A 27857-nucleotide genomic window follows, 5' to 3' on the forward strand; every position below is an offset into this window, starting at 1 on the left:
GCATTTCGCCAGTAGGGATCAAGTGCGTGGAGAAAGCTTAAGTCTTGTATGCTTAATTCATGAACACGGCATTCTTCTAGTGGTCTATGTATTTGGGCGGCTCCTCTCTCCTGAGTCTTGATAAATCCCCCAAGCTGTAGCTTGAGAGAAGACGGAGTGAGAGAAGACAGAGTAAGTATCGGGGAAGAACCGTCACCAGAAAAAAAGGCGAAATACCATTGCTCATGTCCTCTTTCTATGCAAACCAAAATACATATTGCTTCTCTTCCAACGCCAGTATTACCACCACACAACAACTCGGAAGATGAGGGGATATCAGAGACCAGAGATGTTCTCAAACAGGACAAACCGTATAGCCAGGTAGTTTATATGGCATCAAGGAAGCCCTACAAGATATACACTCCTACACATCGCGTCACTCGGCCTTCAATCTTGATATTCCCTGCAGGGAGATGAGGAGTCAGGATGGAGGGTGGTATTATGGTTGTATGGTTTTGGAATGGACGAGGTATGACCATGGGAGGTGTGGCCGAGAAAGAACGAAGGTGATAACAATTATAAAGAAAATACAGTACACAAAATAATATGTTGATCTACTCCAAAGGATTCGTCGTCAACAAACGAGCCAAGAAGGTTTTCCATATATACGCCGAGTAGGTATGTAGGCGCATGCTAGATGCCGGGCGTGCTTGATGGATGCGATGAGCATTTCTTTGTTTGATCCCACACATCGCAGGCTGCGTAATTCCACTCTACCTCCACGTATTGTATTCAACACTGTCCCAAATTCCAACACTATCCCAGCTCTCCCACTCCCATCTTACACACCATTCACCCAAGTTTCGCACTTCCTCCTCTTCTTCATCATCAACTTAGCCACCCACTTCAGCACCTTCGGCTGCTTCCGGCTCTTTTCGCTGCCCCTGATGGAGACCAAATCTACCGGACTACTACTTCCCGGCTCCAGCGGTGACAGCTCAAATCTCTCCTCGAACCGCGAGCCGGTGGATACGCGGAGCCATGCTTTCTCCTGTGTCTGAATGTCAGCCATGCTTAAATACGGTGAGGATATGTGGACTTGTCCTACTGATACCGGTAGACTGTCTCCACCAGCGACCTGGGCTGGCACTGTGATGGTGAGTGGTGTGGGGATCTTCGCGAACATGGGCTTTCCGTTCGATGGTGAAGTCGTGACTGGTTAAGCGTTGGATTTGGTAGGTAGGAGGGTGTGAGGAGACAGAAGTATTTACGGTTCACGGATGAGTAAAATATGGAAATGTATCTGCTGGCTTTCATCTTGAATTTGTGGGGCTTGTGCTGCTATTGAATGGGTTTCTCGTCATGAGTGGTCAGGTTCTTTCGTCCCATTGGTGGAGTTCGCGTGATTTGGTTGGAATCATGGAGAATGATCGTTCTATGGAAAGGCCATCAAAGGTGATTCTTGCACATAATTCATGTTGCGTACCTGGGACCTATTGTATGTACGAGTAAGTACTGGAGAGCCGCCGGCGTGCCTGGCCCGGGTCAAAGGGCTTCGTGAGCGTCAATCCGGGTGATACTCTGTCAACTACTGTGGCTTAATGGCTCCTCCCAGCCTCGATCCTCCTCAAACGCGAAGGTCCGAGTGATATTATGTGAACCATTGTAGCTCAATGGCTTCTCATAGTCTTGATAAACCTCAAGAGTCTCCGCTAGCGCTATCACGACCCGTATATAATCAAGTTCTTTCGACCCTCTTATTCCTTCCTACAAATTCTCCCTTACGACAGCATCTTCCGACAGCTTCCTCCTACAACTTCTTCCAACATCTTCCAACATCTTCCTTCCAGAATTAAAGATTCAAGATGAGAACCCGCAGCAACTTGTTCGTACCAGTTCCCACCACTCTCATCACGTATGAACTTACAAGCTACCAGCGAGTACACCCTCCCAGCGTGGAAGCGCCTCCCACCGCGACGTCTCAGCTGCACCGCCCTCGACCTCGTCCTACCGATCCACGCAGGCAACAAGAACCTCAACACCCGTCGGAAGATGCAGCGGGTAGCGAGAATGATCCAGCGAGTCAGCCACAACGAGGCGATCCAGTCGCAGCGCGACTTCATCTCTGACTGGCAGGCGGCGCACCCCACGACCGACGAGGAGCAGGCCGCATACAAGGCGATGCTCGAGGAGGCGGAGGCCGAGATCGTGGCCGGCCGCAAGGGCGGGGAGGGCTGGCTGGATATGAAACTATCCGAGGAGAAGTACTGTCCCGGCGATTACGAGCATTGGTTGGCGGAATACTTCTGGGTGGGGAAGCCGCAGGCGCCGCCGATGAAGTGGACGAAGAAAGACCACAAAAAATTCATCAAGAAGAGGTACCCTAATGGGTATCCTCATATCCAGCAGCTGGAGGCGGAGAAGAAGAGGGGGAGTATCTTGGAGCGGCGGAGGAGGAGGGCCTTGAGGTTGAGGAGGAAGGGGAAGTACTAGACGCATAATGAGTGCCTTATGGCCAGTTGCGCAATGACAGCGATACCACTTCTTCATCAGACAGCAAGACTAGATTCTATATCTGTGACTACTTGACTGCCATCGGTTTTTTATTTGATCATACTCGTGTTTAGCTTACTTGGTCTATGGTGGTGTACTTTTTCTCTATTAGTCTGCCCTCGGATTCTTTAAAATTCTACTTCATAATTTCTCCAATCGAATCATTTCCCATGAATTAACCACATACTGTACAAAAAGTAAAAATTGACATTATATTAATCCAGCAGGCTTGTCGACACGGTGACCCAATGGTGTTAGTTAGATATCAACACGAAAAAAATGGTGTATTAATCCGTAGGTATTTTCAAATCCAAGGGTTACTACTGTATCAATTTTCCCCGGTTTTTGCTAAGTATTGTACCTACAGATACCTGAAATGCCCATAGCCGAACATGGGAAACTATCATGTTTCATCCGAAACCCATAGGCAACTGCAGCCATTATCAAGTCTCACATAAATAATATTAACTGATCCGAACTTCTACTGAGGGGTGACGTATGGTGGTCACGACTTTCGGTGTGGCGCCAGACGAACTACACCCCTGCCCCGTCGAGTTCATACTTTGGGGAGACAGCGGACTAAGGAGCTGTAGGGGGTTAGCGCTGCCAAGGAATGAAGGTGCATGTGGTGCTATCGAAAGAAAAGTAACCACCCCTCCATCGTCATCGTGATATCCGCAACTTCCACAACCAAACCACGCACTCCTCCTCCAATCAACCGGGAAGGTCAATCCCGCCACGATGCTCTCCCGAACGATCCAGCATTCCCTCCGCCGGAGCGCCGCTGCGTTCACCAAGCCACTCACAGCAGCAACATCACCTCACCTCCAGACCCGCACATATGCCCAGCAACCACCGAAAGACAGCACGCCTGCTGAGTCCGAGCCGATCCTTCCGACCGATGCCACTGCCTCCCCTCTCGAGAATGCTTCCACCACTACCCGAGATCCTCCCCAGGATGCGGCCGAACAGCCCGGCCCCAGTACCGGCTCGCGCTCGCGCTCCAAGACTGGCGGCGATGGACTCCCACGATCTGCGTACGTCTCGTCGACCGACCGGAGACGCAATGCTATGGCAAAGTACTCCGCCTATGCTGCACTGCTAGGTTTAGTCGGCGGCACACTGTACCTTGGGCGTGATTTGGAGCCGGATGAGAAGGAGGTACATCCGACTATTGGCAGTGGATGGGACGAGTTCTTTGTGCGCGTGAAAGCTCGGTCAAACGACTTCATGAGCTTCTACAATGAGCCGCCGTTCGACAAATTACTGCCCGATCCTATTCCCGAGTATGGCCGGCCGTATACACTTGTGATTGCGCTTGAGGACCTGATGATCCATTCGTCGTGGTCGCGCGAGCACGGCTGGCGGATTGCGAAGCGCCCCGGATTGGATTACTTCCTTGCCTACCTGTTTCAATACTATGAGGTGATCGTGTTTACAAACCAGCCCGAGGCAATGGCCGCGCCCATTCTGCAGAAGGTCGACCAGCAGCCTGGATACATCATGTTCCCGCTGTTCCGTGCGCACACCAGATACGTGGACGGAAAGTATGTGAAGGACCTTAACTACCTCAACCGCGACTTGAGCAAGGTGGTAATGCTGGAGACGAACCCGGATGCGTGGTCCGCGAACCCTGACAACACCGTCAAGCTGCCGCCGTGGAAAGGCGATGCCAATGACCGCGATCTGGTAGCGCTGATCCCGTTCCTGGAGTACATCGCCGCCATGGGTGTGAAGGATGTTCGGCCGATCATCAAGGACTTTGAGGGCACACACATCCCAACCGAGTTCGCCCGGAGGGAAGAGCTCATCCGGATGCAACTGAGGAAGGAGCTCGGACAGAAGAAAACAAAGAGCAAGGGGCCGCCGTCGTGGATGGTGAGCGCGCTTGGTATGAGGCCGAAAGACGATCAGGAAGAGGATGTCAAGACTTTCATGGATCTCGCCAGAGAACGCGGCCAGCAGAGCTACCTTACCAACCAGAAACATCTGGAGTCGCACCGTGAAGATATGTTGAGGGAGCAGCAGCAGGCTGAGAAGGAGATGGCCGAGCAGATGAAGACCAGTCTATCCAAGATCTTTACTGAGGTGAGTTCCAGCGCCCGCTTTTTTTGGCGACTGATGAACTAACGGTGAGATAGGGTCTGCCGAAGCAGCCAGGACAGTAGATGGACAGATTGTTACGGGGGAGGAAATGTAAGAAATTCGGCGACTGTATCATAGGAGATTGTGCTCTGCTCTTTCATTACCGTACTTTGGAATGAACATACTACCTATACTGCTTTTTTAACTTCTGTTATGCGAAAGTTTTGGAAATGGGAACGGCGGGACGGGTGGGTTTGTAATCCACTCGAGAGAAGAAGATGGGTGTTGGATGTTCAAGTGCTATGTACTTGATGTACGATAGTGTTCTGAATACAGCGACGAATTCCGTAGATGATGCTGGACGTGGTCCGATGTCTCCCGCAGTTGTGTAAATCAGAGGCTGGCACGTGACACATCACGTGAAGGCTACCACCGGGTAATCTCACGTGCCCCCACAGCCAACCTTTTCCCTACAGCGGCGGGCGGGCATCAGCAGCCCTCCCGGACACCCCCACCACACGCACGACTACAAAATGCTCTACGAACTGATCGCCTGTGTACCTCTCCCCCGCGCTCTGCTTTTACCCCCCGCGTTTCAACCTCACTAACCTCGGATTTTTCCCCCGCGCCAGGTCCGCCCCAGCGCCGCCGGCCTGGGCGAAGTCCGCGAGATCGCGAAAACGTGCGGGATGGCGGTGCTGCAAGGCGGCGGCGTGATCCGCACGATCCAGAACTGGGAGAAGCTCATGCTGCCGCGCCGCGTGCGGAAACATCAAACGTACTACGACCGCGGGCACTACTTCCTCATGCGCTTCGACGCCGCCGCCGCGACCCAGAAGAGGATGAGGGACGTCCTTGGCCTCGATCCCAGGATGGTCAAGTTCAGCGTCGTCAAGGTCGGGCAGAAGTTGGAGGATGTGGTGAAGAATGAGTAGGCTGGTGGGATGGATGTACGGGGGGGAGGGGGGTGTACGATTATGGATTTGATGCGTGCCCGGGCGTGTGGAGAAACAGGCTGGGCAATATATTGTGTTCCGGGCTACATGGCTGGTTTTGGTACGGTGGAGAGAACTCACCCGCTTGCTGGTTTGGGGTCTTCGGGACAATTCTGCTGCCGGATTGACCTCGGGGAAGGCAGCGCCTATGTGTGAGACCGCCCATTCATGCGCTTTCCATAGCTCTATACGTACAATCATCACACGTCCACGGTCGTGCATCAATATCTACTGGTACAATGCTCTTCCCATGCATCCATCACACTCCAGAACCCAACGCAAAAGAAACCGAGAAAGATATCCACCTCCGCAGAAACAAGAAGAAATAAAACAATTGCCGACACAGCCTAGCTAGATACATAGCAGGAAGCTACTTACCAACGGCCTGTGTGCTACCATTGGTTGCGCTCGTCTCGTTCTGTGCCTCTGAATCCGCCACAAACAGACCCATCCACTCCTAATTGGCTCCATGGGACGAAGCGACTAAGCCGATGGACCGCCGTCCTCATTCTCGACAAGGACGACCGACTCTCCCAGTTGACTACCCTCGTCGTCTTCGCGAGTTGCATCAGCCTTAGCAGCTTCCTCGGTGTGCTTAGCCTTTTCTTTGGCGATCTTGTCCGACTCGATCTTCTCTAGGATCGGGACACACCCGCCAACGACCAATTTCTGGGCAACAGCATGGCCAAAGACCTCAGCCTCAGCCTGGCTGCTAACCTTCGCGCGCTCATCCGCCTCGACATTCTGTGTGCCATCCAGACTGGATACACGGACAAGCATGTGCAGAGCACCATCCTCTTCCCAAGTAGTCTTGACACCGATGGGGACACTGCAACCGCCCTCGAGAGTACGCAGGAGTTCACGCTCAGCGTAACAGGCCAATGCGGTAGGCCCATGAGTCAGTCCTTTGAGAACTTCGACGATATCGTCATCGCCGGCGCGGATCTCGATGCCGATTGCGCCCTGGCCGACGGCGTGGAGGACCTCGGGTGCATCGAGGTATTCGGTAATGCGATCACCAAGACCAAGTCGCAGAAGACCAGCGGCGGCCAGGATTAGCGCATCGTATTTGAACTGGGGGAGGTTCTCGACGTTGTCGAGTTTTCTGAGTCTGCTGGGAACGTTTCCGCGGCAATCGACGAGGACGAGGTGGGGGTAAAGACGTTTGACTTGAGCCATGCGGCGGACCGAGGAGCTACCGATGATCGCGCCATCGGGAAGCTCGGAGAGGGACTTGTAGGGGTGGCCAGCACGGACCACGAAGGCGTCGCGGGGGTCTTCGCGCTCCAGGATAGCGGCGAGACTGCAGGTTTCGGGAAGCACGGTCGGCATGTCTACGGAAGTTTATCGTCAGCAACGAAAATTCAAATGCTCGGGAAGGATTAAACACACCCTTCAGAGAGTGGACGATGATGTCCACCTTACGGACAACAAGCATATCCTCAAGTTCACTAGTCCATAAGCTTTTACGTTCCATCTCGTGTAGTGCAACGGTCTGATTCTTGTCTCCGGCAGTCTTGATAGCCTGTCTTCCGATCTCGAACTCGGGGCCGAACTTCTGGCGCAAGAACTTTTCCACGATAGCGGTCTGGGCTAGAGCCAGCACCGAATCCCGGGTTCCCAGCACAACGCCGGGGCGTTTCTTGTTGGGGTTGAGGTGAGGGGTGATTTGCGACATGATTGCGGCGCAGATATATGCCAGGAGGTAGGAAAGCATCGTGGCGAGGAGATGGGGAGGAGGTGGGTCCTCAGTGGCGGCGTTAGGTTTGGTGTCTATATACGGGTCCTAGTGCGCACGAGTAAGCGATGTCTCCGTGCGGGGGTGCTCTATGGAGACATTTACCGTAACTTCGGATTGGTGAATACGGTCGCGGGAACAATCACGGGAGCAAATTCGAGCAATTAATAGCAACAAATGTGGTCCTCGCCGTCCTTGCAGCGGCTACGAGTGTGGGACCCGGTTATGCCTCGGTGTGGCAATGATGGTGGTGATGGTGGTATCTGTGGAGGAGTTCTGCTGTGGTACAACATGCCGTCTATATAACCATCCCCGCGCCCAGGGGGGTCCCTTAACTTGTCAAAAAATCACCGGTATGTATGACTAGTACATAAAGCCGCGGTCCCTTGCCCATGCAGCAATTGTCGTCGGTGGCACGTGTCGTACTCACCATTTTCCATAAATTCGCATCCTCACAATAACTAAAGCTTTTCAATGGGTCATGGATCGGTATAAAAGGAATTGAAAGTCGATATAGTAACTGTACATTTTCCAACACCAAAACAACCCGCAAACCCCACCCAAAGTCCAGCATAAACTCCCTAAAGACTCCAAAAAATGTATCTATGATGGCATTGCCAAACAAAAACTCCAGATGTCGGCCCAAGAAATTCCTCGCCAAAGGGTGACAATCCCTTGCGGTCTCTAGTGATAGCCATACAAATACCGCGTTAAAGGTGACGTGAGTTCGTATGTTTGCTATCGGACATCCGTCATAATCATCGTTAATCACCCGCGAACCCGCCGCGAAGTGATGCGCGAGATGCTGGTAGTCGATGTGCAACTGCATTGCCGGGCAAAGCCTCATCACCTGTACATCATTCGCCCAGCCCTTTTAGTGGGGAAGGTTTGCTCTGCTCCCACTTTTGGCTCATCATGCGGATCTTGTCCATGAGATGATCGACGCGGTATCCGCCTCCCGAGCTGGTCTGTGTCTCCATGTCGATCGTCTGCATCGCCTCCGCCATGACTCGGCCATGAAATGCGTAGTGCTGCTCGATCGCGTGTCGTCCATCGCGCGTCTTTGCGTTCGGCACTACGTGGCTGCACCGTAGCCCGTCGAGCGTGCATTTCCAGTACGAATCCTCGCTCAACATCGAAAGCCGTGCACCCAAGTTCCTAGTGCCTTGTCCTGTCGATTTCATGGATCTTTTGGACATCTCTAAGTTTCCACCGCGTCGGTACTCGCTGATGTCGGGCGTCGGAGGAGGGGACTCGGACGGCGAAGACATTATTTGCCGCTTCAACCGACTTTCACCGGCGACAACGATGGTGTCTGAGTCACATCGCCGTTTCAGCCGTGTTTCGATCGGTGAGGCATCGTCAAGCACTGGGTAGCTCTCAGGACTTGGGGGTTCGATGGGTATTTCGTTACGGCTCGGCCGCAGGATCGATCGGCCTTTAGACGACACTGTCTTTCCGGTCTGTTCCTCCAAAGGTTCAGGCGTGCACTCCATGCCATCATCATCATCATCGTCACTCTCGTCGCCGTCTTCTTCGTCGTCTTCCTCTTCGTCTCCGTCATCGACCGCCGGCGTTTCGAAGGCCGGGTTCCGTTTGGGCTCCAGCCTATCCTTCTTCAAATGTCCGTAAAATATCATGACTTCCAACACCGTTTCCTCGTGCTCCTGCTGAAAGTGTAAGAAAATCGGTGAACGTTTCCACATCTCCGCGTCGTTCTCGGGTTTCAACATCATGAATAGCAGGAATCGATGATGCGTCTCGAAGATCTTAGATGCCGCTCTTGCCGTTCGACATTCCGGTTCGACTCCTATGTACTGTTGGTTCCAAATTAGCTTCTCTTCCCTCCGGATCTCGGGCAAAAGCAATCGATCGCGAGGGTCACTTACATCTTTGAACATGTCCATGACAGTATCCTTCAATGGCTTACCACGCCCATGAAATTTGGCATACCTCTCTCTCATGAATAGCCATGCGTTCGCCTTCTCGACCAGCGTCGCGAAATGTGCTCGATACTCCGGGGCGGGGGAGATGCGGTACCATGCAGCGCCACCGAGGACCCAGATCACCGTCTCCATGACGTCGCTGCCCTTCCGTATTATCTGCTCCATGCTAAACGTAACGACCTTGGGAATGATGATATGCTGCGTGAGGGCATCAGGAGTGCGCACTGTCACCAACCGCCATCACCGCAATTAGCCACCACGCAAGAAAGCAGGGGACAACACTCGCGACCAGGGAACAGAAAGGCGTAGCTACCGAGTTTTTTATATTTACGAGGGGTAGGTCCCAATCGCCCCTTAACGCGAAACGGCCCGAATTCGGTCACGTCGAACAGGTTGACGAGCTCTTCCGGATGTCCACGGCGGAAACGGACAACCGACACGTCGGAGAGCTCAAGGAGTGGCCATTCCTCGACATCTTTATCGGCGGGTCCGGGCAAGAGGGCTTGCGCTTCGAACATGACGGCTTGGGGTTGGGTTGGCGAGCAGATGGCTGATGGCCGATGGAGATGTCTTGCGAATGCGATGAGATGAGGAAGACAAAGAAGGCTGTGGGTGATTGTGGACCTTGAAGAGCATGGGTGAGATGCACGTGATGTGCACTTGACACTTCACTACGGTAATCCATGCATAACCTCGATAGGTTACTCGTCCACAACTAGATACTTCTTACACAAGTATCATACTTACCAACTACCATCTAACGCCTGTGCCGTACCGGTAGCACTGCGACCTGCTTTTGACAATGAAACCATCAATAGGTACCTCCGACTTACCAATTATCACCAGGGGGCGGATAGAATGGATAGGAAGCTTTTTGGCGAACCAACTAGGTAGTCACATTCGCGGGCCGCTGATATACCTTAAGTACCTATAAATACCACCAGCTCCCATCACAAGATAACTAGACTCTAGACTGCGGAGTTATTTTGCCAAGCATCTCTGGAAGCGTCACCATTCACACATTGTTGCAGAACATACAGAAAAGTACTTCTCCGAAATCTACCGCCAAAAAAAGAGCACATTCAAGCAAGGACCACCTAACGTAGGCAAGAAATGCACATGGGCTGATCAACGTCTGTACTTCAACGGTGGGAACACTTCCCAGTGAGATTGCAAGGCGAAGTTCAATAACTCTCAGACCGCAGCAAACTTGAGTCCAAAATTTATCCTGGCATTGTGCTGCAGTTTCCAAGACAATCGTGGAACCAATGAAGCCCATGGCGATAGGAAGCACTCAGCCGCTGCACTTGAGCCCCACCCGTCTGCGTGCAGGTAGACTGCTTCTATCTTCACGTTGCTTCCTCTGAATATATCTTATCGTTAGATCCCCTCAGCAGTTTTCATTACCACCATTTACCTACTCCGAGAATCACGCCTATTCCAACTAAATTACTAAACGACTTCGAAGGTGATAAAGGTGGAAAGATGGCAGGAAACGAGTAGGTGCATAGGTGCATGGCCGCGCCCCACACCGAGCTGATTAGCACAGTGGACAAGCCAACCTCAAGGCCGCTCTTCGCGAATTTCATGGACTACTAAGTCCACAGGAATTCTCAGAACTGTTGCGATTCTCGGGACCATCGGCATCAAGTGTTGTCGAACTCACTGCGATCATCGATGGGAAAAAGCCGAAGCACAAGTACGGCAGCCGGAGAATCCAGAAATTCCTGCAGTCACTCCAGCAGTTTACTACGATAGTCGACACTTTCGTTTCAGCGGAGCCAAAGATCTCCGCTTTGGTATGGGGCAGCGTCAAGCTGGTTATACTGGTATATATTCGAGCTCAAACTTGGTTCAAATAGCTATAGCAGATTCAGTACTGACACCTACTTGTGCCAGATGGCCATGAATCTCTGGGACTACTTCGACAAGCTCTCCGAGATGTACCAGCGGCTTGGAGAACTATGCCCCGTCTTCGATAGGATCCAAAAGCTCTACCCCAGCTCTGCCGAACTTTGTGATGCCGTTTGCGCATTCTACTCCACTGTCATCTGTTTCTGCACCAAGGCTCTTGCGTTTCTCAGGACTAATGGTGGGTTCGACGTTTCTTTGTCAACTCTCCTATATGAATGAGAACTGGATTGACCCTGCGTGTGTGAAGGCCTGCGGGCGATGTGGAAACCGTTCAAAGCCCAATTTCCGGATTTGGAGAACCGCCTTCGTGATCAATCCGAAACAATTGACCGAGAGCTTACCATCGCGTCCGAGACTGCTGCACTACGGGATCGACAAGCCGGCATTTTGTATCGTACCGAGGGAACTAGACTTCGGGCCATCGAATCGGAACACCGGGCAGAATCCCGAGAATGGAGGTTGCAACAGGATATCAAGGAAAAGGGTGAGATCAAGCATGCAAGTGGGTAAACTGAAACTGACATCCGACCGCATCTTCAAGAGAAAAAGCGCCATCGACTATTAGAGAAAATATCGGATTACAACCACAGGAGCACTTTCCTGAGAGCTCGCTCCCAACGCCACCCGGGTACCGGTCAATGGTTATCAACAACTCCCGTTTTCCAAAAATGGTTCGAAGGAGACTGCTCGAGTGGATTGTGGTGTTATGGAATCCGTAAGTGTTACCCTATTTCTCGCGCACTTCTTTAGGCATTATAAGTTATCTAAAGTACATGATATCAGCTGGATCTGGGAAATCTACACTTGTGACCGGTGTCATCGATTATATCTTCTCACAGCAGGGCCAGACACCCAGCATGATATGCTATTTCTTCTGCGACTTTGCTATCCGCCAGTCTTTGGAAATACGCACCGTCCTGAGTAGCTTCATCAAGCAAATTTTGACTGTGTTTACCAAGACACCCCAGGACCTCGAAGACGGGCTAGCGAGAGACTTCGGTGCTCTAGACGTCGAGCCAACGATGGATCAACTGTATGAAACCCTGGTGAAAGTGGCGCAGCTTCCTGCGAATACATATTTCATCGTCGACGGGTTGGACGAGTGCAGTGATCACGAGCGACGGCGCTTGTTACTCTACCTGCGGAAACTCACCACGATTCGAAAGAACGGAATCAAGGTCCTTATTTCCAGTCGTGAGGATGGCGACATATCTCAATCGGTGGAGAAATTCTTCAAGATATCGTTGGACTCTTCTCAACAGTCCACGGATATCGGAGTTTTCGTGAAAGCGGAGTTGCAGACAAGAGTGGAAGAAGGAAACTTGGTTGTGGGGAAACCATCCATGATACAAGAGATACAAGACGCCCTGGTTCGCGGATCGGATGGAATGTATGTACATATCCCTCCTCGAAAAGGCTGTTGATTCGAACTAACCCCGAGGCGGTAACTAGGTTCTTGTGGGTGACATTACAGCTCAACGAAATTTGCGATGAAAACAACGACAACGACATCCGCAAGGTGCTTCGGTCTCTGCCACTAGGCTTGAACGAAACATATGCTCGGATTCTGAAGAAGATATTCTCACAAAGGAAACCCGACATAGCCAAAAAGATCCTTACGTGGGTTGCCGGCGCGAGGCGACCTTTATCGTTAGATGAGCTGACTGAAGCAATCTCTCTCGAACCCACCGATACGCTATGGGCTCAGTGCCGTTGTCGCCTTCCAAATAGCAAACTTAGGATGATCCAGAATTGTGGGAGCTTACTCACAGTGGCACATACTGAGACTGGCGATATCGTTCAGTTCGCACACTACACTGTTGTAGAATTCTTGCAGTCTACAGCAGCGAGCTCGGACTTTCAGATACTCCTCCGCAAGGTGAATATACATATCGCCAGGATCTGCCTTATGTATCTGAGTCTCCCCGATTTCGAGACCCAGATCGCGGCTGTGCCAAAGAAATCGGCACTCGAGACGTCGCCCGCTCGGTGGATACCGTGGATGGTCCAATCCAATCCGGCAACAAGAGTTATATGGAACGCTGCAACGGAAGTAATTTGGGGAAGGTCCAAGGTACCGGCAGTGGATGTTCAAGCCTTACTTCAATCTACCATGAAACTCCACTCACAACGGGATACCCTCAAACGCCAGTATCGTCTCCTTAAATATGTCGCCACGTACTGGCTCGATCACTGTTCCGAGGTCTCGCCAGACAGCCAGGACGACGGCGGAAGGACTTGGAAGCTATTCACGGAATTAACGCTACGCAAATCGCACCTCGGGGACATACCTTGGCTAGGGGAGAATCCTGACGGACCCCATTATGCTACACAGTTCCACTGGTGCATGAAGAACGGCCACTCAGCTTTACTCAGATTGATTATGGACGAAGTAGGAACGGGGTTTACTACATACGATAATCTTTTCGGACCAAGCCCTGAAGCCTTTCGCCGATCCTGCTCACTTGGTCATGGGACGCTTGTGGGACTGTACCTAGACCGATATCGTAAACTCTGCGATAGAGACGGATCGATTCATCATGCCGTAGCGAAAGGTCACGTAGGCGTGGTTGAACAGCTTCTGAAAGCCGGTGCCGATGTCCACGCAGCAGATTACAATGGTTTGACTACACTCCATTACGCTGCCCGCGAAGGTCACTTGAATATTGTTGAGCAGCTTCTAGAAGCCGGTGCCGATGTTCACGCAGAAGATAACAGTCGGTGGACTGCACTCCATTGCGCTGCCGGTACAGGCCACCCGAATATTGTTGGGCGGCTTCTGGAAGCCGGTGCCGATGTCCACGCAGAAGATCACAATGGTTTGACTACACTCCATCACGCTGCCAGTGGAGGCCACCCGAATGTAGTTGAAAAGCTTCTGGAAGCCGGTGCCAATGTTTACGCAGCAAATATCTGTCAGTGGACTGCACTCCATTACGCTGCCCACGAATGTCACCCGGATGTTGCTGAGCGGCTTCTAAAAGCCGGTGCCGATGTCCACGCAGTAGATGAAGATCGACTGACTGCACTCCATTACGCTGCCCGTGAAGGCCACCCGGATGTTGCTGGGCGGCTTCTAAAAGCCGGTGCCGATGTTCACGCAGAAGATTCTAGTCAGTTGACTGCACTCCATTACGCTGCCCGTGGAGACCACCTAGATATTGTTGAGCGGCTTCTGGAAGCCGGTGCCGATGTTCACGCAGTAGATAGAGTTCAATCGACTGTACTCCATTACGCTGCCCGTGAAGGCCACCTGGATATTGTTGGACGGCTTCTGGAAGCCAGTGCCGATGTTCACGAAGTAGATATATATCGGTCGACTGCACTCCATTACGCTGCCCGCGGAGGTTACCTGAATGTGGCTGAGCGGCTTCTAAAAGCCGGTGCCGATATCAATGTAGAAAATGGACATGGCGAAACTCCATACAAAGCCGCTATACAGAAGGGACACACCGACGTGAGTAAACTACTATTAAAACCCGGTTGCAATAAAAAAACCTCCCGTTGGAGCACATTAAGCGTAAAAGCGGTACGAAACGATGAATCCTGATAACCGGTATGTCGGGGGATCTTCATATTGGTGAGCGCCGGTGTTACTTGGAACGGTGTTTGGATGCTGCTGTGGGATTGTGGGTGTTTCCGCCATTCTTGGGATTTATGGTAGTACATCTTCATCTTTTACTTTCCTTTGATGGGTGGGATGGATGCAAGTGTGAGGATACGGAGGATTTCTGATGGATTCTCTATGTACGTGTTGATGTTTCGCGTCTGCTCTCGATTCTTGTGATGGCTATCGTGTGGAGGGTTTCATTTCCTTTATACATATGTACACTGCACTGTATTTATTCCTGGCGAGCATCTTCACTTCGGCATTGCGGGAGGGAATGTCTCTAGCTGCGTCCGCGGCTATCTTCCTACTGGAGTAACGGCGATGATCCAAGGTATGTAGGTGGATATCCTTCCATCAGTTGGCGGCGGGGTCCGATACTTCCAGCAACCTTTGCTGACTCCGTATTCAGCGTGGAGACTACCACTATCGGGCTAGAAGACAGGGAAAGGGTTCCTACGTTTCATCGTTATAGAGCTTTTCGATCGAACATCATTCCGGACCGAAGCGTAATGACAGCTATGCAAGTGCCGTGCACGGGTCAGGATTGTAGGCGGAGATTTGAGTCGAGGAATGGATGGATCTTGGGATAGGTTCCGGTGCGGTAGGGGATTATTATTCACTTGGGTATTTTACGGGGGAGTATAGCGTTTGTTTTCGAGCTGGCGAATTTAATCCCGGCGATTTTCAGTCCAAAGTCCCTGGTGATGAATTCATAGGTCTTGGTGCTGTTCATAGTAAATCACTCGCATTAACGCTCTCCCGATTTTTTTTGGGAATAGTGATGAATATACAGTCAATTATATTGCCTTGCGTGCTAAAGGGAAACGAGTCTGACGGCTATGATATGTAGATACTCGCATGAAGACTCGACACTGCCAAGTAAAAGCAATAGAACAAGCAATAGCGTGACTGAAGCATGACGAGTGATATATCACAACATCCACACAATATCAGGGAAGATGCCACAGTTTCCCACGGTACTTTAGAGCATAAGAATCGTTACTTCGTGCCGATTTAGACCACTGGAAATATTGTTCGGATTTATCTCCATATTTTGCAGTTTTATTTACAGGCATACCGTGTCCCCCGAGAGGGATGGCTGACTTGGGGGCCTGAGACGGTGGTTAGACAGCTGGAACATGATAGGACAGGGTCAGGGCAGTGAAATGGCTAGCTAAGTTGGTAGCCCATTCTCCTACTACCGGCTTCTAGTCTTCGGTAAAGCTTAGAGTAGGCACCGGCGCCATGTAGTAGCACTTGCACGACAGCCCGTTCCATATATAAATCTGTTATATTGTGCCATCGGGTTTCTTTGCTTGTGGGTTCGCTTCTTCACCCTTTGCCCCTCGGGAAGAAATGGACTTCGTTAATAACTGCTCCTGTTTGGTGATCACTTGCGGGCCCTGTGAAGTCTGTTCCGGGGCTTTCTTCAAAGTGCCATATTCCGGCGTCAAAAACGCCAGGTATTTCGGACACCGGGGCATGCCGCTGGTCTGGACTATGGCGATGTACCCACTCTTCCTGATCCTGTCTGCAGTTCTGGTAATGGGCTGAACACCGGGGAATTTCTACCCGGTACAACGAGGATGAACAATGTACCTATACGAGTGATAACAACCACACAAAGACAATTTACACTTCCTCACCTTCCAGCCCTACTCCTCCCATCAACACAAACACAGACCCTGAAAATTTCCCCTCGCTGCACTTTCGACAGTCCCATACTCCCATACTGAAGCGGTTTCAAAAGTAGTTTCTAGTTATGTCACGTGATACCTCTACGATGCAACTGGTGTGTGACGTTGTCATGGCAACCACACCATCAAATTGAAAGCACATCGTTCTTCAAGATGCGGCAGCAGCCCATCAACGAATCTAACATTCTTCTATTGTGCTAACTACTCTAGTCGTTTGAAGCCTCCAAACCATGAGCAAAGCAAAGCAACCACGCCGGCCTATGGAACAATCCCCGGTCAGGAAGTTTTGGAAACGGTTGGAATCTATCAGGACAGTCTCCGTGTGAACTCGGTGTGCACATAGAATTGTGGATTGATTGCGGCGCACAACGGTGGAGACTTGTGTTGCGTGTAAGAAGATCAATTCCGAAAGTCGATGCCGCCGTGCCCTGACTTAATTATATTTACTCTACCTCAAAAAGGGTCTCAGTGATGTGTCTCCAATAGAATGCGTGAACGCGGGCCGCGTCGTACTGTTAGAGTATACAGTGGCGGGGTTAGGGCCCGCCACGCAATTGAAACAAAGCGTTTGTCATCTCTCCTGAAACGAACTTACGACGACAAGCACGACACAACGACGGAGCTCTAGCAAGCTTCTAAAAAAAAAGCCTACAACACCCAAACACCACCACCACCGACACCACATACACCGCTACCATCCGAAGAAACATCTATGCTACGCCGGAAACTTCTGGCCGTCGTGTTGGGTGCGGCCTTTGTTGCTGCCAACGAATTTGCCCTGGTATGTGCGCCGAGAGAGGCGGAGATGGTCCCCCCGCCACGCATACGCGGCTCTCCCGGCTGTTACTGACGAGCTATTCCGAACCCATCAGAACACGGGCGATGAACAGCAGCAATGTGCGGGAATGTATAACAAGGCTGCATGGGGCGGCACCATCGATCCGGGAATCACTGTGCGATTCACACCGTCGGAGAGCCACGACGATATCGTCAGCCTGGTGATTTTCGAGTTTGAGGACGAGCCGTATCTCGGCCGCTTCACATCGCCCGATGACCGCCGCGAGAAGTCTTACATCTGCACACCCGAGAACGTCAAGGCTAGCCTGTGCCGTGCGGGGCATGAAGGGGAGTTCATCCTGGCGGCGAATACGAATACTACCAGTCGCGGGAGCATCTTCACCAAGGCTGTTCACCTTGCCGATAAGACACCCATCTACTATCCTATCAAGCGTACCGGATACTATTGCGTCTGGACGGTGGCGTATTCGCCGGCCGACGCGGAGAAGGAATTCACGGGTGTCGTTACGTTCCAGAATACCTACGGCGAGCTACCGGCGAGTCAGATTCCCAAGCTGGCGTTCTACGGCGGACTCACGATTGTGTACGCGGTTGTCGGAGCGCTGTGGGCGTTCCTGTACGTGCAGCACCGCCACGACATCCTCCCGGTGCAGAACTACATCACAGCGATCGTCATTTTCCTGATACTCGAGATGGCTATCACCTGGGTCTTTTACGACTACGAGAACCGCCACGGCAAAAACACTTTCTCCAAGTTTCTGATGACTCTCGTGGCAGTCCTCAATGCCGGCCGGAATTCATTCTCGTTCTTCCTCCTGCTGATCGTATGCATGGGCTACGGCGTCGTCAAGCCCTCCCTCGGAGCACTGATGAAATACGTCCGCATCCTAGCCATCCTGCACTTCGTATTTGGCGTCGTATACGCCGTCGCGTCCCTCACCATCACACCGGAGAACGCGGGACCCTTCGTAATGCTCGTGATCCTCCCTCTCGCCGCCACCCTCACGGCCTTCTACGTCTGGACCCTCAACTCGCTCAAGCTCACGATGAAAGAGCTCGAGGAGCGCAAGCAGCACCAGAAAGGCCTGATGTACCGCCGGCTGTGGTGGTGTCTCCTGACCAGCATCTTCGTGATCTTCGGCTTTTTCTTCCTGAACTCGCTCACCTTCGCCGGCCACTCGTCGCCCGACTTCGTGCCCACGCACTGGAAGACGCGGTGGTTCGTGCTCGACGGATGGCTCAACCTCGTGTACCTCACCGATCTGGCGGTCATCGCATACCTGTGGCGGCCTACGGCTAATAATCGCCGCTTTGCCATGAGTGACGAGTTGGCGCAGGATGAGGACGGCGGCTTCGAGATCGCGAGCATCGGTGGTGGAAGCGAACTCGACGAGGACGAGGATCTGGCAAGGAGGGATAAGGATCTGGAGGCGCAGGCGGGATTGAGGTCCATGGCGCTGCAGGGAGAGGGTAGTGCTGCCAGGCCGACGCCTCCGCCGGCTGCGCCAGCGACGAACACAAACAGGGGTCGGCCGAGCGTCGATGAGCCAATCTTTGAGGTTGGCGAGGGTGATGGGTGGAGTGATGGTGAGGTCATGAGCGATGAGGAGAGCAGTAGTGATGAGGAGGGGAAGAAGAAGAAGGGCACCGAGACAACACGGTTGACTGGTGGTAAGAAAGCAGAGTGAAGGGGATTACATTGAGTTGAGATGAGATGAGACGGTTAGCGAGGCGGAAAGGCATGTGTTTCATTTGTTGCACGAGCACATCCTTCTATGGGGTTTTTTTTTTCATATTCTTTGGCTGTATTTCATTGTACCAATTGCGCGTCTGTGGTCTTCTGTTTGGTATCTACGCGATACTCGTAGTGAGCGAGCGAGCTTGGCTGCAATCAAGTTTCCCGTGAAGACTCATCCAGCCGTCGCTTTCGGCCGTCCGACCAAACTCCGCGCACACCCCACGATCAGCATCTCGGGCCCCACCACGCCCTCCCCAGCACGCGCAACCGCCGCCCTAATCCTCCGCACAACCGCCTTATTGCACGTAACCGTCGTCACGCCCATCGCCCATCCCGTCACAAACACCGCACGACTAAGCGTATCCTCCCCCAATCTCCCCACAACCGCCACGTAGACCTCCGGATCGCCCTCACACAGGACGTGATCCTCAACAACGTTTACTGGCAGCCGCAGCCCCTCCAGCCCGGGCACCTCCCCCGAAAACATTCCCTGTGCCCTAGCCGCTTCACTCTCCGACGCCAGCCCGGCAACGATGGCGAGGAACCGGTCGCGGGCAGCCGCGCACACGATCAGCGGGCGGTCCTGCAGCAGCACCACCAGGCGCGGTAGCAGCGCGTCGTCCTCTTCGTCTTGCATCTGTCGCGCGAGCGCCGGATGCACTTCGTGTATTGTGCGCGCGCAGCTGCAGTGCGTGATGTCGCTTGCGAGCGCGAGGAGGACGGTCGTGTCGAGGTTCTGCGTCATTGCTCTCTGTGTTGGTGTGTGTGGATGTGGGTGGGTAGCTGGTAAAGAGGTGGGGCGAGACTAACATAATGCCCGGCGGTGGTTAATATCCATCGAATGGTCACATGGTGTAATGGTTAGCACGTCGGATTTTGATTCACCCTGGCAACAGGGCAAAAACCGCGGATCGAAGAAATTCCTTCCGGAGATCTGGGTTCGATTCCCAGTGAGACCTTCTGAGTTCACAGCTCAGGCTGTGAGAGTTTTTGTTTTGCTGCATCCATGGCATGCTATGGAAAGATGGATGCAATTTTTCATACGGGATGAGTGCTCCTTCGAGAGACAGAGGCCGAAGCCTGTCGGTAAAGCGATTTTGGGATGTGGTGAGTGATGTGCTGTGAAAATCTTTACCAACATTCAGACCTGAAGTATCGCGGTTATGAAGGATTGGCGGGAAATATGGAAGCAAACAATCGACGTAAAGCTCCTCTCACTGTGCATGAATTATACCACAATCCTCAACGACACCATACCACCCTGGCACTCCCGAGAATTTACACGAGTCCCACATCCACACCCGCATATCACTCGATTTCGCTCCAGTTTCAATTCACCACCATGCACCCACCCCAGCCTTCCCCACCCCTCCCCTCCCTCTTCGATCTCAACTCCCCATTACGTCTCCACAAACGTCATATACTCCTTCTCACCCATCAATCCCTCCGCCTCCAGGGCCTTAACCCCCCCTTCAACCTTAACCTTAACGATCCACCCCTCGCCCTCCGGCGCCCGGTTGATCGTTCCCGGCTTCTCGTTGAGCGCCGCATTGACCTCAACAATCTCCCCGTCGACGGGGGATAGGATGTCGCTGGCAGACTTGACGCTCTCGACGGCACCCACGGGCTCGCCGGTCGTTGCGGCGGAAGGCACCTCAGGAAGCTCGACGTACACCACGTCTCCGAGCGCGGAGGCCGCGTACGTCGTTATGCCAATTGTCGCTGCAGGCGGGGGGGTTAGTAGTGGTGGGAGTGTGAGGGGTGGAAGGGAGGGGGAGCGTGGTGCAAACCGATGTTGGAGTCGGACGCGGTGTCGAGGCTGATCCACTCGTGGTCTGAGGTGTATTTCTTGACAATCTCTGCGATTGCGGTTTGCGTCAGCCTGTCTGCCGGTCGTGTTACTTCAGGGTGTGCCGTTCAAGGTGATGTACCATTAAGGTTACTTGTTCCCGCGAAGCCGCGGGTAAGTCTTGGGACGGCGACGATTCGGGGGGCAGCGGCGACGGCGAGGCGCGGGGCCGCGCGAAGGATGGTACGCGCGAAGGAGGCCATTGTGTTTTGCGTCGGTGGTGGTGGTGGTTGAAGGGAGGAGGACGAGAAGTGAGGGAGGACACGGCTGGTGGGGGATGTGACGCACGCAAGGAACCGATACCGACCGGTATCTTGAATTAAATTCGGTTATCGCTGGCATATGCTTTTCTTCTTCTGGCTCGGCTTGGCGCATGGCCGGCCCTTCTTTCTTTCTATGTATGCATGTATGCATCCTTATCCCTCTCCTTCCCCCTCTCCCGGCCCTAAAACGAAACAGAGAAACGCCATAGCAAGCAAGCAAACAGACAGCACCGTAAAACAACGTACGCACCGTACCAGTACATCACAGCATACACATCAAAAGCACATCGCACCGCATAACCCACAACACTAGAAAGGAAAACGCCATAACCCCAACCCACATTCCCATTCCCATTCCCAATCGCGCCCACTATGTTCCTCTCCCCGCAAACACCGAATACGGCCGAGTCGGCCTAACCGCCAATAGCTGTTCCTTTCCTTGTGGTTTCGACGGCGGTGTCGGTGTCGGCATCGGCGGCGACGGCGAAGCACTACCGTTCCCGTTCCTCAGCGGCGACGGCTGCTGCGGCACGGGGGTAGAGCTCCTGCTGATATTCCTCCCAGCGGGCGCACCCGGCCCGCCGCTGACACCGCCACTGGCCACGAACAGTCCCAGACTCTTCAGATTGGCCAGGGTGTGTCGTATGTCGACACAGTAGAGACCGACATGGCTCATGAGCTGCTGCACATCCTTGTTGATGAGGAACACCGCGTACTCGAAGCGGTAGTAGATTGCACCCTTGATCCACAGCGGGAATGTCCGCGCGCCCTGGATCACACTGATGTCGTCGCGGACGAACGAGCGGCTGCCCATGGGCTTGACGGGGTAGCGGAGCGGTGTGCCGAGGTAGTAGGACAGTAGGTACACCAGATGTGCTACGTGCCCGAGTGCGGCGGATATGGTGGCTTCGTCGTGGTCTTCGTGGTTGGTCGAGGGCAGGTGCAACGAGCGGATCGTGAAGGAGAGGGCTTCGCCGGACGGGTGCGGCGCGATGGGGTAGATCTCCATTAGGATTGCCACGATACGTTTCTGCTGCGCCGAGATGGCTTCGCGCGTGGACGAGAGCGCGATTTTGGAGCGCTCGAGGGTCGTCTGGTTGTCGTCGAGATAGCGCTCGCCGACCTGTTGCGTCTCGCGGCCGCTCTCCATTGCCGCCCGCCGGTTGGCCAGCGAGCTAGTGAGGTCTTGTAATTTCCGCTTCGACGTCTCGAGGCGCTTCCGTTCCGACGCGACAGCTTTCAGAACCGTAGACTTGTGCTCTGCCGCTTGCTCGACAGCTCGGGGGAGCGACAACGCATTCGACTGCAGAACGATGATATCGGAAGTCTGCGCCGTGAGCTTCGCCGAGGTATTGACCGCGTCCTGGATGCAATCCGACAGGGTATTAAGCTTCATGAGCGCATCATACGAGCTCGTAGTCTGCCAACCATCAGCCTATCCGCACCCATCACTGACACATTTCCACGCACCATCGCCGGGTTCCCCCTCTCCCCCATCCCCTCCGTCGTCGCCGCCGCAGGCTCCATTGGTGCCTCCGCCCCCCCATCCCAAAAGCTAGTGTAAACACCATCGACCAGCTGCCAAACAACCGCATTCCTCGGCAGCGGGGTTCGCCAGTCCTCAAGTGACTCGCCCAGATGCACCAGGCCCGCGAGACACACGTCCGCCTCAACGACCAGCTTCCACTCCGCGGCACCACCGCCCCATACGCGGATAACCACCCTCTCCAACCTGGTAACCGCAGGCCCACACTCCGCCAGGTCAAAGCACTGGAAATCGGCGTTCATCGACTTGGCGATCACCTCGCTGACGTAGAGCGGCTCCCCTTCCTTATCCCCCTGCTCCCCCTGCTCCCCCTCCCCATCCCCCGACGCAGCAGGTAAATGCAGCGAAAAAAACACATCCCCCCGACGCCTTGACACAACACTCTCCCACCGCCGAAGCTCGGCAGGACCAAAGCTCTTTGTCGAGCGCCGCCGCAGCGTGCGCGTCTTTCGCGGGTCCTCGCCGTCGCCGTCTTCCACCACTGGGGGTCGCAGGTTGTCGCTGCTGTCGCGGATGTCGTTGCTGCGGCTGTCGCCGCAGCCGTACGGATCGCCGAGGTTCCGTAGTGATATGCCGGAGAGGTGGCGGAGGCGGCGGTTCTGTCACTGTCAGTGTGGATCACGAGGGAGAGGAGCGGGGGGAGCGGGGAGGGGGGGAGGGGGGGGCGCACAGTGCGCAACAGCGTTGGCGGGCGTGGCGGGCGTGGCGCGCTGGTGGTGGTTGTGGCGGTGCTGCTCAATCCGTCGCTTTCTGAGGGCATCGTTTGGTGCTGTTGCTGCTGTTGTGGCGGAGGCGGTGGTGCTGCTTGCTAACTATGTAGCCTTAGGTGAGGTGTGTAGAGCGTGGTGAGTGGTGACGGAGGTTGGAATTAGCTCTCGCTCCGGTTCTCGCTCTGGCTCTCGCTCTTGCTCTGGCTCAGGCTCTGGCTCTGGATCTGGCTCTGGCTCTGGCTCTGGCTCTGGCTCTGGATCTGGTCGGTGGTGGGTAGAGTAGGTAGGGAGCTGGGATTGGGATTGGGATTAGGATTAGAATTTGGTAACCGGACCGGACCGCGCAAGCGCGCGAGGAGTCGAGGACAAGTGTGTGTTCACTGGCAGGCTGGCGGCTCAGCCTTGAGCCAGGATTACGGCATCGGGGATCATCCGTCATCGACCGAGGCCACAGTATGCAGCATCGATTACAGCCTCGCCTCTCGCCTCATTTATGATATCGAATCTGCAACGACGAATTTGTACCTCTATTCCCACTTCACGTAGAAACCACCATCCGCAGATTCTGCAAATTCTGCACAAATTCAATCCAATTAACCCCCATCAATCCCTATCATCCCCCCATCCCCATCCACGATCATGGAACATCCAGAAATACAGCTCAGGAAGAATCGACACTCAAAGAGAAGAGAACAGAAGCACCCGAGATGCGAATAGTTAGAACCAACCACAAAGCCCCCCCCCAACCTAAAACTATGAGAATCCAGCCCGAATGAATAGAAGCAGAAAAGAAGCAGAAAACGAAAACGAAGCGAAGACAAAATGTTAAATAAGGCGGAAGAGACAAATGCTATAGGTAGGTAGCCTCCCTTCACGCAGAAGCGCAGAACAGAAAAAGAGCAATACAACAAGTATAAGTATAAAATTTTGCTAAAGTAAAAGAATAGAAGAAAGCAAAGCAAAGCAGTCCCCTACCAAAAAGAAAACAGAGGGGTTCATTTCCAGGGTGTTCGTAAGCGGCCGTTATGACAAGAGTAAAGTAAAGAAAAAGAGAAAGCCTTCCAGGTAGATGAAATGAGACAACCGTAGAGAAGAGAAAAAGCGGAAAGATGCCAACACCCAAAAGAAAAACGGAGATAGGAAAAACCTGTCAAGGTATGTATCGAGCTCATCATGCGCGAGCTCTTCGCCGCTGCATCCATTCTCCCAGCATGCCATCCAGTTGCTGCGAATCGTCAGTATAGAGGCCTCATACTAAAAAAGAATAGACATACCTTAGTTATATCTTCCAGTCGTCGTGACGACTCTGCAAAGAGCGGCGCAATCTGTGGATGCTGCTTCTGCTGCGGCACGTCGCCCTTATCTTGCTGGACCACAATCAACATGTCCCTGACATCGTTGTCGTCCTCAAAGTACGTCCGCAGACTCCAGTCGGACCAGGTCCTAGTGATGGTATGGTGTTCCACCCCAGTTCCGGGCGACGTGGTGGTCGTGTCGAACGTCGAGGACCTGTCAATCATCTCGGGTGTCGAATTGATGGGCGACGGGGTGTCATTCGACTCCGCACCAGAGGATGTATCGACAAGTAAGTCCGGTCGTTCGGCCGCATCGTGGAATGTTATTTGCTCCGGTGACTCCGATAGTCTGTCCACCGCTCTTTCCCTCTCTTGACCATAATCCTGCTGCGCCGATTGGTACCGCTGCGGCGAGTTCCCTGGCTTGCTATCCTCAGACAGTCTCTGTCGGTAGGGCTGGTAGCTCTGGTAGCTCTGGTGTTGCGAGTTGGTTTCGGTCGGAGAAGTGATTGGCGATGACCTGTCAGTCTGATCCGTCCGGAGAGTGAGTTGCTCCCTTTCGGGCCGTTTGTCTTCAACTGGAGTTGTACCCGAAGGACCAGCCTGCTGCTGCTGTCGCTGCCTGGGCTCCGAGATAGGAGACTGAGCCTCCTTCGTTTCCGAATCGACTCTCCGGATCGTTCCCGCAGTAGTAGCCGCAGCCTGCTTTCCCTTGGCCTCCCGTTCCCGCTGTTCCCGCTCCCTCTGTTGCCGCTGTCTCTCCTGCTGCCTCCTCTGCTCGTCCCTGATCTGCGCATCCTCCCTATCCTTCCTCGTCTCCTCTCCCCGACCGTTCGGTGAATCCTGCGAGGCAGATCTCGAGCTGTCGATAGACTGCTTCTCCTGGCTGCCTCCACCTCCGATCGCAGCAGACTGCAACCACTCCTCGACTTCTTCCTCCTCGTCCTTCCTCCCCTTCTTGTTCCGCTTCTTGAACAGATTGCCCAGGACGCTTCCCTTCCTGAGTCTGGTTGCCGTCTTGTGGGTCGTCGGCGGCGAGATGACATCTTCCGCCCGGTTCGACTGTCGTCCTTCACGGTCCAGCGAGACCCGGCCGCCTTTGATGACTTCCGGTTTGGTCGGGGCGGCAACGATGTCGTCGTCGCGCAGGAGGTTGGGCGTGAGCGTGAGCTTCTTGGTTCCCGTGTTCTCGTCGCGGAAGATGGCCGAGTCGGGATGACGTATAGCTGACGGAGTCGGGTTGGGTCGCAGTTTCACGCCCTCCTCGCTTTCCCTCTTCACGGCAGCTTCAGCTACCCGCGCCTCGCTCCCGGGAGGGTTGAGGACGCTGACAGTCGGCCTGGCCGCCCTGTCCTTTTCCCCACTATCCCTCTTCACAGGTCCCGCCGCCTTGCTTCCTTCCGCCTCGTCAGCATCGTCGTGGACTTCAATGTTGCCATCATCCTCGCCTTCGCCCTCGGCACCCTCGGCACCCTCTTCCTCCTCCGAGCTGTATTCGTACTCGGAAGCTTCGTGGTATATGGGATCCGTGAACTGCACCGTCTTTGCATTTCGTCGGCGCATCGCCTTCTTAAGGGGATTACGGCTCTTCTCGTGTACGGAATCGCTCAGCATGTTGGCCGCCAGGTCGATATTCCGGTGCTTGTTCAATCGCGCTAGACGCTCGGTGGGAGTCTCGATATGTTCGGCAGGTAGATATCCTATCGTGACGCAAGCTCAGCGACGGCTCAGCAAACAGGCAGGACGGGGAGCCAAACGTACCTATCGAGGAATCGCGCACTATCCGCACCAACCACCAGTACGAGTTGCTGTCATCCAGCAGCACCATATGTTCGCCCTTGGCCGCGTTTGCCTGGCCCTCGACGGTAGCATTGAAGTGATGCAGCGCGTAAACCATCTCGAAATCGATATCCTCTACAATCCGTTGCAAGCATTAACACAGATCCCTTCGAGTAGCGGCGGAACAGGAATCGCACCATCAGCGATACTCGGCGAGCTCGACATCTTGTCGAGCATATCCTCATCATCCTCGAAACCGTCGTCGCCCGCGACTTCGGCATCCGCCAACTCCCGATCCAACTCATCGCCCTCCTGCTGTCCCATCTGCTGGTGATTGCCATTACCCGCCGCCGGCCTGTGCTTGTGCCTGCGCCTGCTCCTCCACTACAGTCCGGATCGCTTGTGACGCCGACGCGCCGAAGCCGTTCGCAGTGCTCGATGGATCGCTGGGCATGTGCGAGTGGTCTTGCGCTGCGGGTGCATCGCGATGTTGTAGGTCAAGGGTGTCTATAGGTGCACGAAGATGTCATGATTTAGTCGCGTGCTTCGTCTTTACATCCAGGGGAAAGGTGAGGAGAGAGAGGGAGGGAGAGAGGTAAGGAGGGGCAGAGGGAAGGCAAAGCTAATTCTCCCCGCAGCCGCAGCCGCAGCCGCAGCCGCAGCTCCAGTCGGAGATTGGGTGGTCTCGGAATGACGGGTAGGATACCAGCTTATCGGGAGCGATGCAGTGTAGGGAGATTCAATTCAAGGGGGGAGTTAGGAGTGGAGGGGGTTATCCTACCGGCTCGGACGATATTTGGACGAGGCATAGCTGTGATTGTCGGGTGGATGATTTCAAGAGCTGTCAAGAAGAAAATGAAAGGAGAAAGGGACAATTGCTGGGGGGCCGGCGGGAAGGAGACTATTCTTCAGCAGCGGTTACGAATGGACGAGAGCGGCGACGACAACGATACGCATATGCTGCGATAAGAGCACGGGGAAACGAAGGGAAGGGACGGCGGATTGGCTCGGTGGGTCTGGTTGGTTGGCTGGTTGGACTGGTTGGTGGATGTGGTGCGTATCAAGTGTGTAAGGGTGTTGTCGTCGTCGGGTTGGTTGGTGTTCTACGTATGTTGGTTGTTGTCTGTGTTCCGGTTGTCGCGGCGGTGAAGGGAAGAAGCGCAACAACCTGTTGATGAACCTTGAACAGCAGACAGGCAAGCTCCTTGCTTCGATCAGCTCTGCTTACTGCTGCACAGTGAGGCGGCGGAGGCTGAGCTCGGTCGGTCGGCAAATAGAATTAGAATGGAAGAATCGAAGGATGGAAGGAGAGAAAGGGAGACAGAATAGAGCACACAAACAAACACACACGCGAAGAGGGGA

General features: G+C 53.8%; 10 protein-coding genes and 1 non-coding gene across 11 annotated transcripts; 5 read left to right on the forward strand and 6 right to left on the reverse strand.

The window, feature by feature from the left end:
* The first annotated feature begins 3171 nt into the window (after positions 1-3171).
* BZA05DRAFT_410288 (HAD-like domain-containing protein) lies at positions 3172-4966 on the forward strand. The gene is made up of 2 exons (XM_051484876.1): positions 3172-4620; positions 4674-4966. The coding sequence occupies exons 1-2, from the start codon at positions 3274-3276 to the stop codon at positions 4698-4700; spliced, it is 1374 nt and encodes a 457-aa protein (XP_051335607.1). The 5' UTR covers positions 3172-3273; the 3' UTR covers positions 4701-4966.
* Positions 4967-5049: 83 nt separating this feature from the next.
* BZA05DRAFT_410290 (uncharacterized protein) lies at positions 5050-5817 on the forward strand. Its single transcript, XM_051484878.1, has 2 exons — positions 5050-5174; positions 5250-5817. The coding sequence occupies exons 1-2, from the start codon at positions 5151-5153 to the stop codon at positions 5550-5552; spliced, it is 327 nt and encodes a 108-aa protein (XP_051335608.1). The 5' UTR covers positions 5050-5150; the 3' UTR covers positions 5553-5817.
* Positions 5818-7477, reverse strand: BZA05DRAFT_410291 (porphobilinogen deaminase, dipyromethane cofactor binding domain-containing protein). The gene is made up of 2 exons (XM_051484879.1): positions 7005-7477; positions 5818-6946 (listed from the first exon to the last, which is right to left on the reverse strand). Exons 1-2 carry the CDS (start codon positions 7327-7329, stop codon positions 6096-6098), a joined length of 1176 nt encoding a protein of 391 aa, XP_051335609.1. The 5' UTR covers positions 7330-7477; the 3' UTR covers positions 5818-6095.
* Positions 7478-7840: 363 nt separating this feature from the next.
* On the reverse strand, positions 7841-9886 carry BZA05DRAFT_410293 (uncharacterized protein). Its single transcript, XM_051484880.1, has 3 exons — positions 9610-9886; positions 9240-9520; positions 7841-9167 (listed from the first exon to the last, which is right to left on the reverse strand). The coding sequence occupies exons 1-3, from the start codon at positions 9812-9814 to the stop codon at positions 8208-8210; spliced, it is 1446 nt and encodes a 481-aa protein (XP_051335610.1). The 5' UTR covers positions 9815-9886; the 3' UTR covers positions 7841-8207.
* Positions 9887-10601: 715 nt separating this feature from the next.
* Positions 10602-14353, forward strand: BZA05DRAFT_359021 (uncharacterized protein; the record flags this gene model as incomplete). The annotated part of the gene is made up of 8 exons (XM_051481459.1): positions 10602-10795; positions 10846-11125; positions 11196-11388; positions 11458-11694; positions 11752-11925; positions 11994-12600; positions 12663-13886; positions 14283-14353. Coding segments are annotated over exons 1-8 (2799 nt in total), but the record flags the coding sequence as incomplete, so codon positions are not given.
* A 2876-nt stretch (positions 14354-17229) lies between these two features.
* BZA05DRAFT_421995 (lung seven transmembrane receptor-domain-containing protein) lies at positions 17230-19003 on the forward strand (the record flags this gene model as incomplete). Its single annotated transcript, XM_051485766.1, has 2 exons — positions 17230-17298; positions 17390-19003. The coding sequence occupies 2 exons, from the start codon at positions 17230-17232 to the stop codon at positions 19001-19003; spliced, it is 1683 nt and encodes a 560-aa protein (XP_051335612.1).
* Positions 19004-19070: 67 nt separating this feature from the next.
* On the reverse strand, positions 19071-20011 carry BZA05DRAFT_178868 (uncharacterized protein). The gene has a single exon (XM_051479283.1). The coding sequence runs from the start codon at positions 19796-19798 to the stop codon at positions 19226-19228; it is 573 nt and encodes a 190-aa protein (XP_051335613.1). The 5' UTR covers positions 19799-20011; the 3' UTR covers positions 19071-19225.
* Positions 19897-20012, forward strand: BZA05DRAFT_t273. Its single transcript has one exon. It is a non-coding gene; the product is annotated as a tRNA-Gln (tRNA).
* A 415-nt stretch (positions 20013-20427) lies between these two features.
* On the reverse strand, positions 20428-21201 carry BZA05DRAFT_410301 (glycine cleavage H-protein-domain-containing protein). The gene is made up of 3 exons (XM_051484881.1): positions 20985-21201; positions 20844-20912; positions 20428-20775 (listed from the first exon to the last, which is right to left on the reverse strand). The coding sequence occupies exons 1-3, from the start codon at positions 21103-21105 to the stop codon at positions 20453-20455; spliced, it is 513 nt and encodes a 170-aa protein (XP_051335614.1). The 5' UTR covers positions 21106-21201; the 3' UTR covers positions 20428-20452.
* A 334-nt stretch (positions 21202-21535) lies between these two features.
* On the reverse strand, positions 21536-23106 carry BZA05DRAFT_343521 (UV radiation resistance protein and autophagy-related subunit 14-domain-containing protein; the record flags this gene model as incomplete). Its single annotated transcript, XM_051481084.1, has 2 exons — positions 21536-22585; positions 22636-23106. Coding segments are annotated over 2 exons (1521 nt in total), but the record flags the coding sequence as incomplete, so codon positions are not given.
* A 1486-nt stretch (positions 23107-24592) lies between these two features.
* On the reverse strand, positions 24593-26819 carry BZA05DRAFT_427310 (uncharacterized protein; the record flags this gene model as incomplete). The annotated part of the gene is made up of 4 exons (XM_051486051.1): positions 24593-24646; positions 24696-26416; positions 26478-26630; positions 26693-26819. The coding sequence occupies 4 exons, from the start codon at positions 26817-26819 to the stop codon at positions 24593-24595; spliced, it is 2055 nt and encodes a 684-aa protein (XP_051335616.1).
* Positions 26820-27857: the final 1038 nt, after the last annotated feature.

Source organism: Tricharina praecox (assembly GCF_024521635.1).
Source record: "Tricharina praecox strain CBS 144465 chromosome Unknown BZA05scaffold_32, whole genome shotgun sequence".
Taxonomy (NCBI): Eukaryota; Fungi; Ascomycota; class Pezizomycetes; order Pezizales; family Pyronemataceae; genus Tricharina; species Tricharina praecox.

What these genes read in the sequence shown, in the direction of transcription:
- BZA05DRAFT_410288 (XM_051484876.1), top strand. Translation starts at nt 3,274, where the DNA reads ATGCTCTCCCGAACGATCCAGCATTCCCTCCGCCGGAGCGCCGCTGCG. An exon ending in TATCCAAGATCTTTACTGAG is followed by an intron (nt 4,621 to 4,673) that starts GTGAGTTCCAGC and finishes ACGGTGAGATAG; the next exon opens with GGTCTGCCGAAGCAGCCAGG.
- BZA05DRAFT_410290 (XM_051484878.1), top strand. Translation starts at nt 5,151, where the DNA reads ATGCTCTACGAACTGATCGCCTGT. An exon ending in TCTACGAACTGATCGCCTGT is followed by an intron (nt 5,175 to 5,249) that starts GTACCTCTCCCC and finishes CCCCCGCGCCAG; the next exon opens with GTCCGCCCCAGCGCCGCCGG.
- BZA05DRAFT_410291 (XM_051484879.1), bottom strand. Translation starts at nt 7,329, where the DNA reads ATGCTTTCCTACCTCCTGGCATATATCTGCGCCGCAATCATGTCGCAA. An exon ending in CATCGTCCACTCTCTGAAGG is followed by an intron (nt 6,947 to 7,004) that starts GTGTGTTTAATC and finishes AAACTTCCGTAG; the next exon opens with ACATGCCGACCGTGCTTCCC.
- BZA05DRAFT_410293 (XM_051484880.1), bottom strand. Translation starts at nt 9,814, where the DNA reads ATGTTCGAAGCGCAAGCCCTCTTGCCCGGACCCGCCGATAAAGATGTC. An exon ending in TCGTAAATATAAAAAACTCG is followed by an intron (nt 9,521 to 9,609) that starts GTAGCTACGCCT and finishes GGTTGGTGACAG; the next exon opens with TGCGCACTCCTGATGCCCTC. An exon ending in TCATGGACATGTTCAAAGAT is followed by an intron (nt 9,168 to 9,239) that starts GTAAGTGACCCT and finishes TGGAACCAACAG; the next exon opens with TACATAGGAGTCGAACCGGA.
- BZA05DRAFT_178868 (XM_051479283.1), bottom strand. Translation starts at nt 19,798, where the DNA reads ATGACGCAGAACCTCGACACGACCGTCCTCCTCGCGCTCGCAAGCGAC.
- BZA05DRAFT_410301 (XM_051484881.1), bottom strand. Translation starts at nt 21,105, where the DNA reads ATGGCCTCCTTCGCGCGTACCATCCTTCGCGCGGCCCCGCGCCTCGCC. An exon ending in GGGAACAAGTAACCTTAATG is followed by an intron (nt 20,913 to 20,984) that starts GTACATCACCTT and finishes CCGCAATCGCAG; the next exon opens with AGATTGTCAAGAAATACACC. An exon ending in CGCGTCCGACTCCAACATCG is followed by an intron (nt 20,776 to 20,843) that starts GTTTGCACCACG and finishes CCCCGCCTGCAG; the next exon opens with CGACAATTGGCATAACGACG.